We start from the raw sequence: 17,001 nt of genomic DNA on the forward strand, positions 1-17,001 counted from the left end.
GAAGAAATAAATGAACATAAACCCAGAGAAGTCAAATCTTAGTAAATAAACTAACTTGATCCTGTTTTTGTTTTAATCTTTCCTAAGAGCCAGATAAAGCCATGAGGTTTTAGCAAAAGCAGCACAAGCTGAATTTGATCTGAGGATAGGGTTTAGTGTGCCCACACTGTAGTGAATTATTAACTGCTGTGGTCAGACAATACTGCAAACAAAAAGTGGTAAATTATCTTGTAGCTTGCATTAAAAAGTAAAGAAATGATTTCAGATATATTGGTTCAAACTCCATTGATTATATAATGCTTTTCACTCCCTATGTGGAAAATAACTGAATTGTTTTATACAGAGGGTCTAACCGCTTAAGGCAAGCATAAATGTTTATTGAGAACTGAAAACCCCTCTATCTCATTTTTGAATTTAGGACATTATATATGTCATAAGTAGTTACGGCAGTATGACAACTGTTTTATCTTATATTATAGAGAATTTAAAATTGAAAAATGCTAATATGTATCTAAAAGCTTGTCATTTCAAGAGTTGTTCAAGGATTTTTGAAGAGGTTCTGGTGACAGCAAAATGAACGCAATTATTTCCCTATTTTCTGATCAGTGTCTGCAGTCTGTGAAAATTGAACGGCTCTGCTTCTCTTATGCAGAACTCCATTGTGTGAAACGTTTAAAGTTAAACTTCTGTCTGAAACTTTACCAACAGCAGGAAATAGTAAACAGAGCTTCCTGAGCATCACCTTGGGTAATCACACCGAGCTCTTTGGTTTGATTCTCTGCTAAGCCTGCATTTTTACTTGCATCAAACTTTGCTTTCCTTTTCAGATTCTAGTATAAATGAATCTGTAGGTAATTAGGACATAAAGAAGAAGGAATCGTTTTTTTTTTTTTTTATCAGAAGAAAAAAAAACTACCACTGTGTGCACTTTGGTGGAACACCCCACATTGTTAGAACCATGGAAGTTAAATGTAGAAGCCCCCCTTCATGAAAAGAGGGAGGTATTGTGGGGGTTTTTTTTTTTGTGGGTTTTTTTTTTTTTTTTTTGTCAGCCAGAATGAGCAGCAAAGCATACATCGAGGATGAGAATGAATGAGCAAAAGAGGAAAATGACAGAAAAGAATACTGAAATAGCAAAGAATTGTGGTGAGAGACACAGATGCTGCTAGTCATGAGAATTTCTTTTCAGAGAGGGGTTTCTGGCACACTCCCTTATACCACAGCTCGGCCATACAGGAGAGATAAACAAAAGAAGTTCAATGCTACATGCTTCTAGTAGCTGAAGATTGATTGGAAATCCCTTGAAAATGACCTGTCTGATAAGGTCATGGTTCCTGGAATAAGCAATTAAGCGCAAAATAAACACATCTTAGGGATTCATAACATGCACTGAATGACATCGATTGTAGTAATCTAGTAAATGACCTAGGAATTGTATTCAGCAATAAACATATGAGTGCTTTATCGTGCCCATGGCAGACTATCGAGTGATCTATTTTATCTTGCAGTACCAATGATGCTCACCTTTTGACTCGATTAAGTGTGTATGTGAACAAGGATAAATTGGTGATTTAACACCAGTCTGGGGATCCCTGAGCTACTGCTTTTATAACCATGTCTTGGTAAAGTAGAGCCATGAGGACCAGAACATGATCATGTGAAAAGATAAGGACAACCTGCCTTCGTTGAGAGCACTGTATCTCCTTTTTTTTTTGACAGGAGGTGATACTCAAAAGGGCTGCGGATCTGGTGGAAGCGCTGTACGGCATGCCGCACAACAACCAGGTGAGTCTGGGTGTCTACCCGTGTGGATGTCCTCATTTAGTTGAGGATCTCAGATTCTTTATAGTAGGAGAAAGCACAAAAGATATAAAAGCCATGTGCATGAGTTAGGAGGATAAGTAATTCAGATAGGACATGGTGTAGGGCTCTTCAATTCTTTCCTTTTATTTGCAAATCTTTTATTGCCTTCTCTATGGAGTCATATTCCTTTACCAGGAAAGAAATATTCCGTGTAAAACTAATCTCTACTGGGAAGGTACTGCGTAATTGAAGAAGAGAGTTGCTGGTGCTTTATTTTTACTTCTCTCAGGTTTTCAAGCAAATTTCGGAGGAGAAGGGGGTTTAATTTCTCCTCCTAAAAAGTACAGTGAGGTCTGAAGAGAACCATCCATTTCTGTTTCAAGAGCAGCTCTGCATATGAAATTCAGTTTGCTTCGGAACCTGAATCTGACAAATCCTTCATCTGTTTTCATATTTCCTGAGTCACTGTTCGGGCACACACCAAGCTAACACTTGGGCTCCCAGCCCTGTCCTTTATAGCAGTAGGGGACACGATTGCAGCTCCCCATCATGCAGTGACCTCAAAGCTCCTGGGTGTTACTAGTGGAGAGGGGAAATCCCAGTGGACTTCAAGAGTTCATAAGTGGCACCTCAAAGTGAGGCCTTTGCTTTTCTGGGCCTCAGTTTCCCCATTTGTGATCTGGGTGTGGTAATGAGGATACTGGGGTTTCTCAGCAGGGATGCAGAAATTAATATGGTGAGCCATTGTGGAAAGCCCCGAGCACAGGGCCTGGAAGAGAGGAAGCAGTTGAGAAAGGGTCTTATTGGGACTGTGACTGGGGCTAACTAAAGGGGATGTTCCTTTGACTTTTCAGGAAATTATTCTGAAGAGAGCAGCTGACATTGCAGAGGCCCTGTACAGTGTTCCTCGCAACCACAACCAGCTCCCGGCCCTTGCTAACACCTCGGTCCATACGGGGATGATGGGCGTGAATTCCTTCAGTGGACAACTGGCCGTGAATGTCTCCGAGGCATCGCAAGCCACCAGTCAGGGTCAGAGCTGACTCCGTTCCTCCCTCCCTCTTCCCTGCCCTTCCAACCTCAAGCTCCCAACAACGTTTGTTTGACATTAGTTTTTATTTTAAAAAGTTGTTTTCTTCCCAAAGGGGAGATTCCTAGTTCATGTGCATTGATATGATTGTAGAATTTTCCTTCTACTCTCACATCTGGAAATGGGGCAAGGGACTCCAAAGGGCTCATGCATGTAGCCACCTCTGCATTTGACTGTTCACCATAAACCATGAATGACAGATCACAAAGAGGGCTGGAATTAAAGTTCTGAGGGGCCAGAGCACATCATTCTTGCCCAGGGAAGAAGAACCTGTTAACTCCAGGGTGCATCTCTTAGATGGGTATTTATTTCTGCTCCAAAATGATAATTTATAGACCCTGCATTGCCACTTCTCACAGCCCTGCTAAGTATTTATGATCTCCTAAGAAATGTGTCTTTTGCTCGCTTCCCATTTTAATCACAGAGCTAGCACCACCAACGCAGGCACATGAATCACCCAATCCCTTCCCTCTGGGTGGTGGCTAGGCGGTAACAAACAGAGCCAGCCAGGACTGCCACCACCTGAACACCACCCTCACCCCTGGTTTTGTCTCTACCCCTCAGGTTTCACCCGCAACTCAAGCAGCGTGTCACCACATGGGTACGTGCCGAGCACCACCCCCCAGCAGACCAACTATAACTCTGTCACCACGAGCATGAACGGCTACGGCTCTGCCGCCATGTCCAATTTGGGCGGCTCCCCAACCTTCCTCAACGGCTCAGCTGCCAACTCGCCCTATGCCAGTAAGTAGATATGTGTCCTGTGTCCTGCACCTTCTCCCTATAAGAGCCCACTGGGTAGGGCTGCTCAGTCTGAGGGTCCTCTGCTGCAAGGCATGCCCTCCCATGATGCTGTTAAAGCACCATCATCTCCAGCAGAAATCTCTCCACTGCCCTGCTCACCTTCTACCCCAAAGTGTCCTTCCAAGAGTCATAACTTTGCTGCAACAGATCATGTCATCTCAAAAACCCACACTTGGAATCAGAGGGCAGTAGAGTTGGCACTGCTTCTACCAATTACTAGCTGGAGACCCTGAGCAAGTTCGTTTCCTTCCCAGCCCTCAGTTTTCTCATCTGTAAAATAGGGAAGGAGCTAGTGTCCACCCCATCCAATGCCGCAAGGCATGGAAAAGATAATGCTTACAATGTGTTTGCCCCAAGTCCTGGACCAGGAGAGGCACGCTCAAAAATCCAAATCATAATCACAATGATGGAAAGATAATAAGGGACGGTGATTCTGTAGTAACAACAACCCAAAGCTTAACATCTCCTCTTAAGGAATACCACTTATTTATTTTTTAATGCTTGGATTTTTCCCATTTGTATTTAGTGTGTTCTTAAAATATGTATATACATGTGTGTGCATACATATATATTTCCATTCATTTTTTAGTATCTTGTCCCTGTCTTAAGGAAGTTTAGCTTAAAGGATTTGTTTGGGTACAGTATTCAAATTGTATCTAAAGAACCTCAAAAATTGGCACCTTTGTATAACGTACATCTAAAGAGCCACAACACATTACGATCTCTCTATATAAAATGTTATGGGCCATAACAACCTTTGATCTCCCTCTATGCATCTTTACATAGATAACCAAGTTCATCTTGGACATGGCGGGGAAACTCTTCTGATGTGTAAATGGGGTCAAACTTGTAAACATCTATAGGAGGACAGATGTGTGTTGTTAAATGAAAGAATATTCATGATTTTTAAAGGAAAACCTTTAGCTAAAAATACTAAAAACTGCTGTCCTCCTTTGTAGTGGAAATGTGAAGTGTGAAAATCCTTTGAAAGAGAAAAGTTCATTGTTGACCTATAAGAGAGTTATTTCTAAAGGCATACTTAGGTCTTTCACTTCCTGGCTGTGTGGAATTCTATAATTCTATTTTATTTGCTTGGAATCAGCAGTTTGTTGAACATTTAAAAATCTCCAAATAAGCTGCATGTAGTGTCTATCTGCTCAGGAGTCAACATTGGGGTCAGTTTCACATCAGATTTTGATGTATTGAAAGACACTTCCCCAGATCTATCACTTCTGTGTTCTCTCATCTATTCAATCAGAAAATGTTTCAATCATGACCTGAAAATTAAAAGGTGGCATTCTTAATTAAATCAATAAACTAATTGCTCTATGGTAGCAATTCAATTTAGGGGCTTGGGTTGTTCCCCTCAAGCCTGTGCACACCCAGCGAATCCAGTCTGAGATTGCATCTGTCAGACTGTGAAACTTCGAACATTTAATTTCCATTAATTGATTTCTTCAGTGCTCACAAATATAGTATTAAATTCTCAAACAGGCTCTCAGATGGGACGGTTTTATCTGCATAAATGCAAATAAAACAATAAACACAAAGCCCAGCTGATTTGAATTTTTGCCTCTATGATATTTAATTATTCATAAACCACTCATGTTGAAAAATTCCAACAGAATAAAAAATAAAATAAGACATTCTACTGGTGAGCACACTTTTGGTATGGTGGCTGATAACTAATAATGTTATAACAAATGGAGCTGCGTGACTATTTTTTACCCCTTCCTCTGTTAACCTCCCCCCAAATTCTCCACCTCTAAATACACATAATGATCGCATTTGCCAACCAGATTAATTGCCTTCCTCAGTGAACCAGCAGGATTTCAAGTCTACGAATATTTAAAAATCAACTCCAGTGCAGGAGTTTTGCAATTTAAATGGGTGTTATTATTGAACGTATTTTCACATTTACAAATCCTAAGAGATGTATAAAAATGCTGGCCTCATTAAAAGAAAAAGTACAGTTTAGAAAATGTTTGCAAAAACTCTTGAGGATGTTGGGGGTGTCCGCTCTGTGTTCTGCCCAGAAAGCATCCAGCCTTTGGGCTGGGAAGTGCCTTGGGTAGAATACAGGGGTTCTTTTCCCTGAATCTAATGGGTAACCTGCAACCCATTGGGTTCCCACTTCCCAAAGCCAGAAGGCCAGGGATTAGGCCACCCACACAGCTCTTTGGACCCTGATGGGCTCACAGGAAGGGGGCTTTTCCCTCTGGAGATCTGTTTCCTTCTCAGGGTAGCAGAGTGAAAAGAAATTTGAATTTGATCCTTCCCTTCATCATAGTCTAGCGATGGCTATGAGCAATTCGCTGAACTGCTTCTGAGTTGCAATTGCTCTGGTGCAAAAAACACGACATAGCCTCTGACTTAAGGTTGCTTTACCAGTGACAAGAGGAAAAAGATGTGAAGATTCTTGTGCATGACAAAGCAATATGTGATGTTTATTAAATAATATGAAACATAACAAGGTAGGTGGAAGTGCCTAGAATTTAAATTAAATGCCTGGAAATCACTGGACAGGATTCATAATTTTCTGCAGGAAATGGAGGAAATAGAAAGTGAGGGTATGAGGACATTAGCCTTGGCATAATGTTCAAAATCTCTTGACTCCTGAAGTAACTGAGAAATAAATTAACCATGCACAAGAGAGGAAAGGCCATACAGATCATAGGACCATGAGAATGTCCCTGGGCCAAGCTCTTTCATATCCCCAAGCACCTCGGTTTTCTCTTTCTGAATTGCCAAAGTTCTCCCACCGTTGATTATCTGCACCCCACTACTCCCAGACTGTGAGTATTTACATAAGACTTCTAGCCTACTGCTAGAATTCACAAACATTTATGTTCAGCGTCACAGGAGAATGGTAGAAACAATTTGAACTTGGGCTTATAGCTTTGCGTTTTCCCCAATTGTTGCATACAGTAGTCTGTTTATCAACCTAGCTTCCACGCTATGGAGATCTATGCAGTGGAACTTGAGGTAGTGTAACATCCTCAAAGAACTCAGCCCTTGGAGAGAAATGGGACACTCCCACCACTATCTGCCAGTGCCTTAAGTTGGAATCTTGGTCTTGCCTTCAACTCACCCTCCTACATCCCATTCCATCATAATGACCACTCCCTTTGGAGCTGGCCTCTCCCAATCCCTTCTATCCCCAGTCCCTTTGCTAACAACACCTTAGTTTAGGCCCCACCTGGAATCCTTCCCTGGGCATCTTTTCTGGGGGCCCTCTCTGATTTCCCTTCCTGACTTCAGAGTTGGCCAGGCTCCTCTCTGTCACTGTTTTGTGCTGCTCCATCCCAGATAGAAGGGCATGGCACTCTCATGGCCTGGCCTAGAAGACTCTGAGGGTGGTGGCTCTGTTTTGCTCTATAACACATTCAACATGCGCTGCCTTGGGCCGATCAGAAAGGACCATTCCCCCTGCAGGAAACTGCTAACTATGACTCCAGTGCCTCACACACTACAGGACACACAGTAGGCCCACAATAAACACACAGAAGATCAGCAACAATGAAAGGTATCCAAGTACCAAATGATGAAAAGGTGCAGGGTCCTGAGAACTCGGGGAGGGTTCATGCCTGAGTTTGGCCTGAGGGTTGGCTCCAAGCTTCCTCATCTCGGGGTGCCACGAGAGGCACTGACATTTCTTTCCCATTGCCCCCTTAGTCGTGCCATCCAGCCCCACCATGGCCTCCTCCACAAGCCTCCCCTCCAACTGCAGCAGCTCCTCGGGCATCTTTTCCTTCTCACCAGCCAACATGGTCTCAGCCGTGAAACAGAAGAGTGCTTTTGCCCCGGTCGTCAGACCCCAGACCTCCCCGCCTCCCACCTGCACCAGCACCAATGGGAACAGCCTGCAAGGTAAGTCCCAGGCCTGGTGGTCCATCCGGAGTGGATGTACCTTCACCCCCCAGCCCAGGGCCTGAAGCGGGTGCATCACGGCTGCTGACATGAGTAGCTGTGCGCCTCCTGATTCTCCCTGACCTCATCACTTATTCCTTTGGGTTCATTCTCCTAGGTCCTGGCTTTACTGAAATAGCCCCAGAAATCCTCTGGCCAACTCCAGCAATTCTGCTCAGGCTCAGAATTTGCTTGGGAATACTATCTCCACTCACTAACGAAAATTGATGACTCGCTTCTCCCTTCTTCCCCATTTCCCGGTGTCACTATTATTTGGCTAGTCTTTTGTGGACGCTAACGAGTTCTCTACTGCAGGGTATCTCTGGGGACTGGCCTTCTCCTGCAGTAGGTCACTCAGTGTTTCCTTCCTGTTGCCTGAATCAGAGTGAGCAGGAGTTGGGCTGATAACAGGGATGGATGAGCCACAGCCTGATCAGAGCCCCCAAGCAAAGCCCAGCACCTTCCTGCCTAGCACCTGAAACCCTAGGGTATTCTGCTTCATACTAAAATTGTTGAATCTCTTTCCCACCACAGAATGTGGAAAATAACAGTCATCATCCTTGAGATGAGCTTTCATTCATTATGGGGAAATAAAAAAAAAACCTTTAAAAATGGGTCCACTATTTCTCACCTTTTCTTATGTGCCCTACCTTGAGTATGGTTTTGGCCAGTAGGACCTGATCTGTTCTTCTGCAGCAGGAGTTGTGGTAGGTTCTCATTATCACGACCTTACAGATGAGAAAACTAAAGTTTGCACAGGCTGTGAATTGCTTGACACCCAACAGCTGGTGGGAGGTCAATGCTGGCTTCAAAATCGAGCACAAAAATTCACCTCCTCTTTCCATCTCCCAAGAGCTTTATTATTCATAGGGGGTAAGGAGGACATATCCCAGATTGCTAAGGCAGCTGGCAGGGAAATAAGATCAATAAAATAATCAGTCACCATTTACTGAGCACAGAACAGTATATTGGGGCAGTGTTAAGCAGGGAGCTGGCTGTGATGTAATCCTCAAGAGCATGAGGAGTATTAGGATCACTATGGTGCATGTGATGAAGGAGGGGTAAATATCTGCCCACAGAGCAAGCAGATGATGGGAATGAATGTAAACCCCAGTGGGACCTGTGTCATTAATCTCTGCCCTGCATGGCTCCCCACAGTGTCTCATGTTGGTGTCTGACTTGTCACTCATGGAGATCAACCATGGAGGCCAGGAAGGGGTCAAGAGAGTAGTCACACATTTGGCATTTCCCAGGCCTATTCGTTCTGTATGCTGCATGCATACTCATACACCCACACCGTGCACTGGGTACTCTTATTGTGGCAGGTATACATCCATTCTCCCAAAGACCCTGTCAGGCCAATCCTGTACTTGTTCTATAGAAGGGAAGATTGAGGAGCAGTTTGCTCAAGGTCACATAGTAAAACATAGAGCCCAAATTGAGCCTAAAGCCTGTGACTCCAGGGCCTGAGAACCTAATCACTCTGCTTCCCTGCCTCTAGCCAGGCTTTTCAAAACATTCCCCAGAACCTGCTGTCCAATCTGCTCAGCAAAGTCAAAGACAGTGCCCAGCATAGCACACAAATGCCACTCACTACTCCACACGTTGGCCAATCCATCTTCTTAGAGAAAGAGGAAAAGAAGTTTCCCCAGGGAATTGCATCTCAGTCAGTGTTATTCATGATAGGAGGTACCTACCTCCACAGAGGAGAGCCACCCCTTCCTGCCAGTGTGACTCTTTTTCAGTTAAAAATAACACTTTATCACCCTCACTGTGTCTCCAGCTGGCACACTAGGGTCAGGATGCTGAAGCGACTGTAACTTATAATAGGCTTAAAGAATGATGATACCTAAGGAGGCAGGAATTGACCATTCCTGAGTGACTGGTGTCAACCCTGGTGGAACATAGCTTTCACACGAGGAGCAGTACAGAATGGGCTTTGCCATCAACAGTGGACAAATAACCAGAAGAAAAGACCCCTGCTGCGTCACATCTGCTGCTGTATCAGCAGCCCACAGTGGCTTCAGGGGAACCTTTCAGCAAGGCCCAATGTCTTCATGTTAACGGCTGAATCTCTGCCCCTGTGTCACCATGTCTGACACATGGGCGTGGGGCTGGGAGGACCCAGGGTCTGGCTCAAGACACATGGTGCTCTCCTGATGAAACCCCTTCCATTCCAACTAGACATGTGTGATTCTTTCCAGACTCTTCTCTACCCCATGCTCTGGCTAATTGAGCATGATCAAAAGAAAACAAAATGCTTCTTTATTCCCCCCAATGCTATCATGTACCAAACATCCCAAGTCTTGAGGGACGACAGTAGTGGAAGCAGGGGTGTAGAAATTCAAGTGAAATTAACCAAGACCTCATTACTTGAGACTGTTCTTCCTGTCTGTTTCCCCCAACCCTGCACTCACTAGGTAGAGCCCACCCTGCAAATCACACATTCACCCTCCACATGCAATCTCCAATAAGACAAGGAGAACCCAGCCTTGGGGGGCTCTTGCTTGGGCCTTGGAGTCTCCCTGGGAAAAAGCAATATTCTAATAGTGGGCTTCTGGAATTACATCATCTTTAACCTTCTGAACTTCACTTTGACCTTTAGAAAGGGGCCTATGTGGGTTGAAGCACTGCCTCACAGGAGGGTCTTCCAGGGTCTTACTTGTCCTTTGCAGTATCCCAGTAGCACCTACTTTATTTGGACTCAACCAGTTCAGAACTGTGATCATTAAGACAGGCCAAGTGATGAAGGAAGAGTTGGTTAAGCAAATTGACCATGTAAACAAGATTAGAGGTGACACATTTAGACTGTTTAAGTATTTTAAAGGCCTATTTACCTCCAACTACCACTCTGTTAATTGTATATCATTCAAGATTTTTTTTTTTTTTTAAGCCTACTCCTTAAAGCTCTCTTTGCTAGCAATCCTGACTAAGCCTCCTTCGGTGACTGCAAGCATTTCCATTCCTGACAGACAGGCACTGGTGGTGATGAGGTTCCTCACACCTCTCACATAGAGGGCTTGCTCCCAGCCTAGCTTCTGTGGTCTTCCCAAGTGTGCTTTGATGTTTATTGTCCCCACTTTCCGACACGGAAATCAAGACTTGGTGCTAAGAAGGCTTGTGTAGAGGTATTCAACCAGACATATTCAACCAATCTTCCCTTCAGTAGATAGGGAACACAGGGTTCAAACTTCCACGCCCCTATTTCCAACCTCTGCTGCTTTGCCAAACTACATTCAAGCCAAACTGTTAGCCCCATATGGATTACACAATCCCAACATTGCAAACTCTCTCTGTATTAGAGGAGACGTGACGCCAAAATAAGTACAGAGGGAAGGATTACAGAGAATCGGAAGAGCTTCATGGCTATAGCTGTCCTTCAACTGTATCTCAGATGAAGGGCAAGTAGGATTCCAGTACAGGGAGCTGGCAGAGAAGGTCAGTTTAAGCAGAAGGGCAAGGACAACTGTAGCCAGGGAACAGAGGCAGACAAGTGCTGGTTAATGTGCAGGAACTTGTGAGTAGCTCAGCAACCTGGAGTACAGGAGACATGAAGCAGGAAAGGCGGAAGGAGGTCTGTTCCAAGGACAGACCTTCCAAGTCCTACTCCTTCCATGAGTCCTACTCCTGTTTATATCCGCTGTTATTCACAGGTTCCACTGGGATCCCAGCTGCCTTTGTCTCCCAGGCACATAAAACCTTTGAAAATTGATCATATTTAGGAGAAAGTTTTTTAGGACAAAGTGACTCTTTTGTCTCAACACTCCTGGATCCTTGCAAGATGTTGTGTTAAAAAAAGTAAAATCGTTGTGGTCAAATAAGCAGCAAATGATGCTTACTGAGTCACACTGTCTTGGTGAGCCACATGGTACTATGAGTTTACTAAAGGTGCTGAGACATCTTGCAGCTGAACAAAAAATAACTACAGTCATTCCTCGGTATCCACTGGGAATTAATCCCAGGACCCCTTTGAATACCAAAATCCATAGATGCTCATATCCCTTATATAAAATGTCATGCAATTTACATACAACCTTGGCACATCCTCCACTATTCTTTTAAGTCATCTCTAAGTTACTCATGACAAATGCAATGTAAATGATGTGTAAATAGTTGTCATATCATATTGTTTCAAGAATAGCAAGAAAAAAGCCTTCACATGTTTAGTACAGATGTGATTTTTTAATTTCAAAATTTAAAATTTAAACTTAAAAAATTTATTTTTAATTGACACACTAATTTGACATGTTTATAATGTACAATGTGACATTGGAACATATATGTAAAGGTCAGTTCAGGGTAACTGGCATAGCTGACATCACAGATATTTATCATTTCTTTAGGAACATTCAAAACCCTCTCTACTAACTAGTGGAAATGTTCAATTAATTGTCATCAGCTAGTTACCTGGCTGTGCTATGGGACATGAGAAGCTATTCCTTCGATTCACCTGTTCCAGTACCTGTTAACCCTCCTTTCCCCGTCCCTTCATTCCAGGGTCTGGTAACTACAACTCTGTTCTCTACTTCTCTGAAATCAACTTTTTAGTTTCCACTTATTAGTGAGAACATGCTGTATTTGTCTTTCTGTGCCTGGCTTGTTTCACTTAACATAATGTCCTCCAGATTTTTTTGATCCATATTTGGTTGACTCTGCAGATGCGGAACCCGTGAATATGGAGGGCCAATTATATTCCATTTTGTTTGCTAACCTTATTTGCCCACAGAATACTTCTCCACATGTTAAGACCAATTAATATCATATGAAAATCTTTGAAAACTGCAGCTCTATTTTGAATTGATAAAAAAAAAAAAAAAAAAAAACGCAGAGAAGCCTCCTTTCATTCTTATCAGGATGAAGTCACAGGCAAATCCTGACCCCAGACTTCCCCAGTGTGTCTGTTTTCACAGGCCAATGACTTGAGTCGCCAGCTATGCTCTGTCTCCATCCATGGAAGTGTCCTCTCCCTTCTCCTAGAGCTTATTCCCCTCAGAGGATAGGTCCTATACAAGTCAGGATTAGAGGAATTCATTAATCAGGAGAGAGGCAGCCCCGAGAAAGTTGTCACATGCCATTGGAATCCCCATGAATGTTGAGATTCTGATCTTAACCATGCCCTGAACAGTTTGCAGTGACAAAATTAAGAACATAAAGGCCAGGAGGATCTCACAGAAATGGTCCCCTATCATATACTTTTTTTTTTTTTTCTTTCCAAGTTTGTTGAAGCTCAGCCTGGCTGCCTCCTCTAGACCCTAGACCCTGTCTGCTACCAGATCCTATAGAATTCTTTTTATGCACATATGCAGTTTGTTCAAGATCTTCTCCTACACCTCCCTGCCCCGGGCTTGTTAAGCTCATAATTCTTACACATACGGTGTGTTAGAGGGGGCATTATTCTACCCTCTTACCCCCAACTCTCTCAGCTCTGTAAAACTTTTCATTTTTGTCTATGTTCTTATCAAAATGTATATACCATAATGAAAACTGTATTGCTTTTCAAACCAATAGTGTTTTTTCCTTTTTTCTTTCTTTCTTTCTTTCTTTCTTTCTTTTTTTTTTGGTGGTGGGTGGTGGTGGGAGAGTTCTGACAGAGAATGTGATCACCCAGCTGCTGGGAGAGATGTCAGAGCCACCGTGGTCTTGTGATGTTTGGGCACATGGTACTGAGTGCCGTGTCCTCATGGGAATCTTCTTGGGCCTCACTTGGGCAAGTCTGCATACCAGTGGCATTTCTGGAACATTCCAAGTCTCAGACACCCATCCCTCTCACCCACATAATTAATTTTCAGATTGCAGCACAGATATAAGGAGAACAGTTTTTAAACCCAAGGACTTCACACAATCATGCAGTCAGTTTTCTTAGTGAAAAGCTCTCTTTTGAGGTACCTCACTTCAGAGACCCAAACAGTGATCTGTTCCTGGAATTTACTTGGCAATGAAGTTTCTGTCTTTGGAGTTTAGGAAATCCATGCATGAGATTTAGGATGCTGTATTCCCCTGATAGTATTCGAAAATTCTCGGTGTAGGTCCTTGCCTGCCTCTGAGACTCTGAGACCAGAACATGAGCCAAGCAAGAAAAGGTGAGGCAATGGGGCAGGCCAAATTTACCACCTAGAGCCCTCAGATCTGTTTATTTTTAATGTCAGTTATTTGCTAACATATGTAAGCTGGGCTATTGGGCTATTGAATCGTTTTTGTTTTTTGTTTTTTTTTTAATTCACATCTTTAGCTTCTCTTAAAATCAGAGAAGCAGAGCCTAGCTTTGTTCCTGCAGAGCAGCATTTTGGGGGAACCAAGTTGCTACCCATTCTGCAGGAAGCAAGGTCTTGGTACTGTCCCCTCCATCCCTACTCAGGGAACATGGCTTGCTCATGTGCCCAGGTACTGAAGTGTGCAACCCCTATAGTCCAGATTAAAAGTGCTGTCAACTACAGATTAGTACCTTAGTTACCTGTGCTTTACCTCCTGATACACGTTAGCCAGGTCCATGGACCACAGCTGCAGGAAGGTTGTTAACTTTCTAACTTTGCTTTGAATTAAGTTGACACTGCTTGAGTCATTTAGCCATGCAGTAGGGGATGGTCCTTTAATGTGGGGAACACAGAGGACGTGTCAGGAGAAGGCGAAGGAGATTCGCTTCTTGGGTAATACTACTGTCCTAAGGCAGGGTGCTGGGACCCACTGGGATCCCAGATGAAAGCATCCTTAGGGAAGCAGAGCCACATCAAGTTGTCACATTGCACGGACCCTCACCTCTCCTCGCCTTTGCAGCTAACAGCATTTTCAATTCTCAAGTTCAGGCTTGGCTTGAAATACTGAGCTCCCCGTTTCAGTGAAATCTAGGGCTCACTTGACTCTTAGGGCAACAGCATTTTGGACTGATTCAAAATCTTTGGGGGTTTAAGTTGGTCTGCCTTTGGCAAAAGACAACTTCCTGTTTCTAAGAAAAAAAGGCTTATGAGAGCTTAGGAAAAGGACTCCAGGAGCTTTTGGACTGCAAAAGGGCTCTTGCAAAACAACATTTGGATGATTTACGTGTAAATGAATCAGAAACATGTGGATTGAATTTCCTTGTGAATACAGATGGGTTTAAAAATTAACGGAAAAAGTGTTTGGCAAAATACGTTTTGGTTTTTCTTTTAATTGAATCTAAAATGTCAGGGGGTGGAGGAGGGGAAGCCAGAGAGATGGGGGGCCTCAGGACTCAGAGTCCTGCCTGGCCTCCCAGAATTCACTGCAGGATTTGTGGTAGTGGGGGTTCACTAAAAAAATAAAATAAAATAAAAAAGACACTTTCTTCCAGACTTGGTGCTTGATCATGAAGAGGGGGATACTTCCTAGTTATAGTCTGCACTGACTAGAACAGTCATTTAAATGACTTGCCAATTAAAAAAAAAAAAAAAGAAAGAAAGAAAGAAAAGAAAAAAACAGTGACTTTCTTCCTGTCAGGGCCTAACAGGGACACTAAGCATTTCTGGGAGCCGAAGATCACTGCTTCTTGCTTCTAATATAGGCCTCCCTCAGTCTTTCAAAATTGCCACACTCTTAATTTTCTTACAACTACCCTCTTAATTCCTCATACTGATTAGGGGAAGTGTGCCTTATAGGATGGTGATGTAAGAGGAAAAATAGCCCAGAGAATTTAAACGGTGCACACAAGGTCACCCAGCATCAAAAGTGGTAGGTTAAAAATTATGGGTTCTTCCTAAGAGCTGGACCCAGGGTAAGCTTTTTACATATGTTATTTTATAAAGTCTCTCATAACCCTGAGTGCCATGATTAACTGCATGTCCTACGGAAGGAGGCTGAGGTTCAAGGAGATGAGTAACTACCTCAGGGAAACTTGCAGAGGCAGAAAAGCCTGAGTTGGAGCCCTGGCCTCTCCCATTCCGTGCTCCCTAAATGCCACCACTTATGTGTGGCCTCCTAACTCCAAATCCTTGAAGAGAATTTTGGTTCCCTCAAACAGCTTTCCCTCTTCTGAAGATCTTACCACAGCTTTCCTAGGCTACAATTTTTTAAAATATTTATTTATTTATTTTTTCAGTTGTAGTCGGACACAATACCTTTATTTTATTTATTTTTATGTGGTACTGAGGGTCAAACCCAGGGCCTTGCACATGCTAGGTAGGCGCTCTATCGCTAAGCCACAACTTCAGTCCCCTAGGCTACAACTTTGAAAGGAGCCTGGTCAGATCATTCTAGGAAATTTGAGCAAAACAGTGATAGAGAAGACATCCTTCAGTTCCCTGCAAACTTGTCTTAACTCCCTCCATCTCACCAACTGGAGAACAATGCCTGCTGTAGTTAGCATTTCCTTCTTCCCCAGCCCAGGACTCCAGGGACTGCAGTCAGATGGCCTCTAGGTTGCTCAGTGTTTTGTGCTCATAGAGAGCCCAGGAAGAGCCTAGAGTTTTCTGCAGAAATCGCTGGTCCTTGCCATGGGCCAGTTGTTTATAGTTTGGACTGAAGGGGAGGGAAAGAAGAGTGACAAATTGAAAATTTGCGCTATTTTGCAAAGCTTGAGGCTGCAAGCCTCCCTGCGGTATTCAAACTATGCAACTCTCCATTTATGTTTGAAAATTGAAATCAGATTTGGAAAAATGTTGAGGATATTCTGTTCTGTTAAGGACACATATACACGCTGATATAATTCTTAATAAGGTACATGTAGATTTTTATAAAAAATTCATTCCCGAGCAGAGGAGAGCACATCTGTGGTTAATATTAAATCAACCTAGTCATGAGTGGGTGTCTGTTTTCTTTTCTTTTTTTCATATATATATATTTTTTTTTCTTCTTAGCAAGATGCTTGGAACGAAAACCATTGACTTCTGTCTTCTCTTTCCGTAGCGATATCTGGCATGATTGTTCCTCCCATGTGAAAGAATTGCCTTGAAGAATTTTATTAATGAAGAGGTTGGATTCTGCTACGAGAGTAATCTGATACAAGTCCCATAGTGGAACTTTTAACTCAGGCCTTTTTAAGAGGAATCACAATAACTGCAGATTTTTAAACAAACAAAAATCACCGACCTTGCAAGTACTGAAATTGGAAGGGTCTGCAAGCGCAGGGTGTTGGTTACAGTTTGTACCTCCCAAGTATTTGGGGGATATATTTATTCTGTATCGATAAAAGCAAATCCACTTTTCTTTCTCTCTCTCATTTTTTTTTTTAAAGCTTAACTCCGCTATCATTTGTCTTTTATAAACCATAAAGCTGTACACGAGGGACACTATAAATAAGACTCCATGTTTTAATTTATGATGTTTTTAAAGCTGTGTAAAGGGAGAATGAAGTGGTGATATTTACAAAAAAGTTGAAAAAAGAAAAAAGAAAAAAAAAAAAAAAGCTTGTATGGGACAGAAATAGGAATGCCAGTTAGATTTTTTAG

At 42.9% G+C, this 17,001-nt stretch overlaps 1 protein-coding gene across 7 annotated transcripts in view; it reads left to right on the top strand.

Moving 5' to 3' along the window:
- The window catches only part of Ebf1 (EBF transcription factor 1), a 377,119-nt gene extending 360,361 nt beyond the window's left edge, over positions 1 to 16,758 (top strand). For 4 of the 7 annotated variants that reach the window (XM_076856383.2, XM_076856384.2, XM_076856385.2 and 1 more), the window contains exons 12-16: positions 1,720 to 1,785; positions 2,658 to 2,835; positions 3,458 to 3,637; positions 7,373 to 7,567; positions 16,460 to 16,758. In XM_076856383.2, the coding sequence (XP_076712498.1) occupies positions 1,720 to 1,785; positions 2,658 to 2,835; positions 3,458 to 3,637; positions 7,373 to 7,567; positions 16,460 to 16,491 (651 nt within the window). In that variant the 3' untranslated portion in view covers positions 16,492 to 16,758. Of the gene's footprint in view, positions 1 to 1,719; positions 1,786 to 2,657; positions 2,836 to 3,457; positions 3,638 to 7,372; positions 7,579 to 7,887; positions 8,661 to 16,459 lie in introns of those variants that run through there. The other 3 variants (XM_076856387.2, XM_076856388.2, XM_076856389.2) reach the window with 1 other exon arrangement.
- The last annotated feature ends 243 nt before the right edge of the window (positions 16,759 to 17,001 follow it).

Source organism: Callospermophilus lateralis, chromosome 5 (assembly GCF_048772815.1).
Source record: "Callospermophilus lateralis isolate mCalLat2 chromosome 5, mCalLat2.hap1, whole genome shotgun sequence".
In the NCBI taxonomy this organism is placed as follows: Eukaryota; Metazoa; Chordata; class Mammalia; order Rodentia; family Sciuridae; genus Callospermophilus; species Callospermophilus lateralis.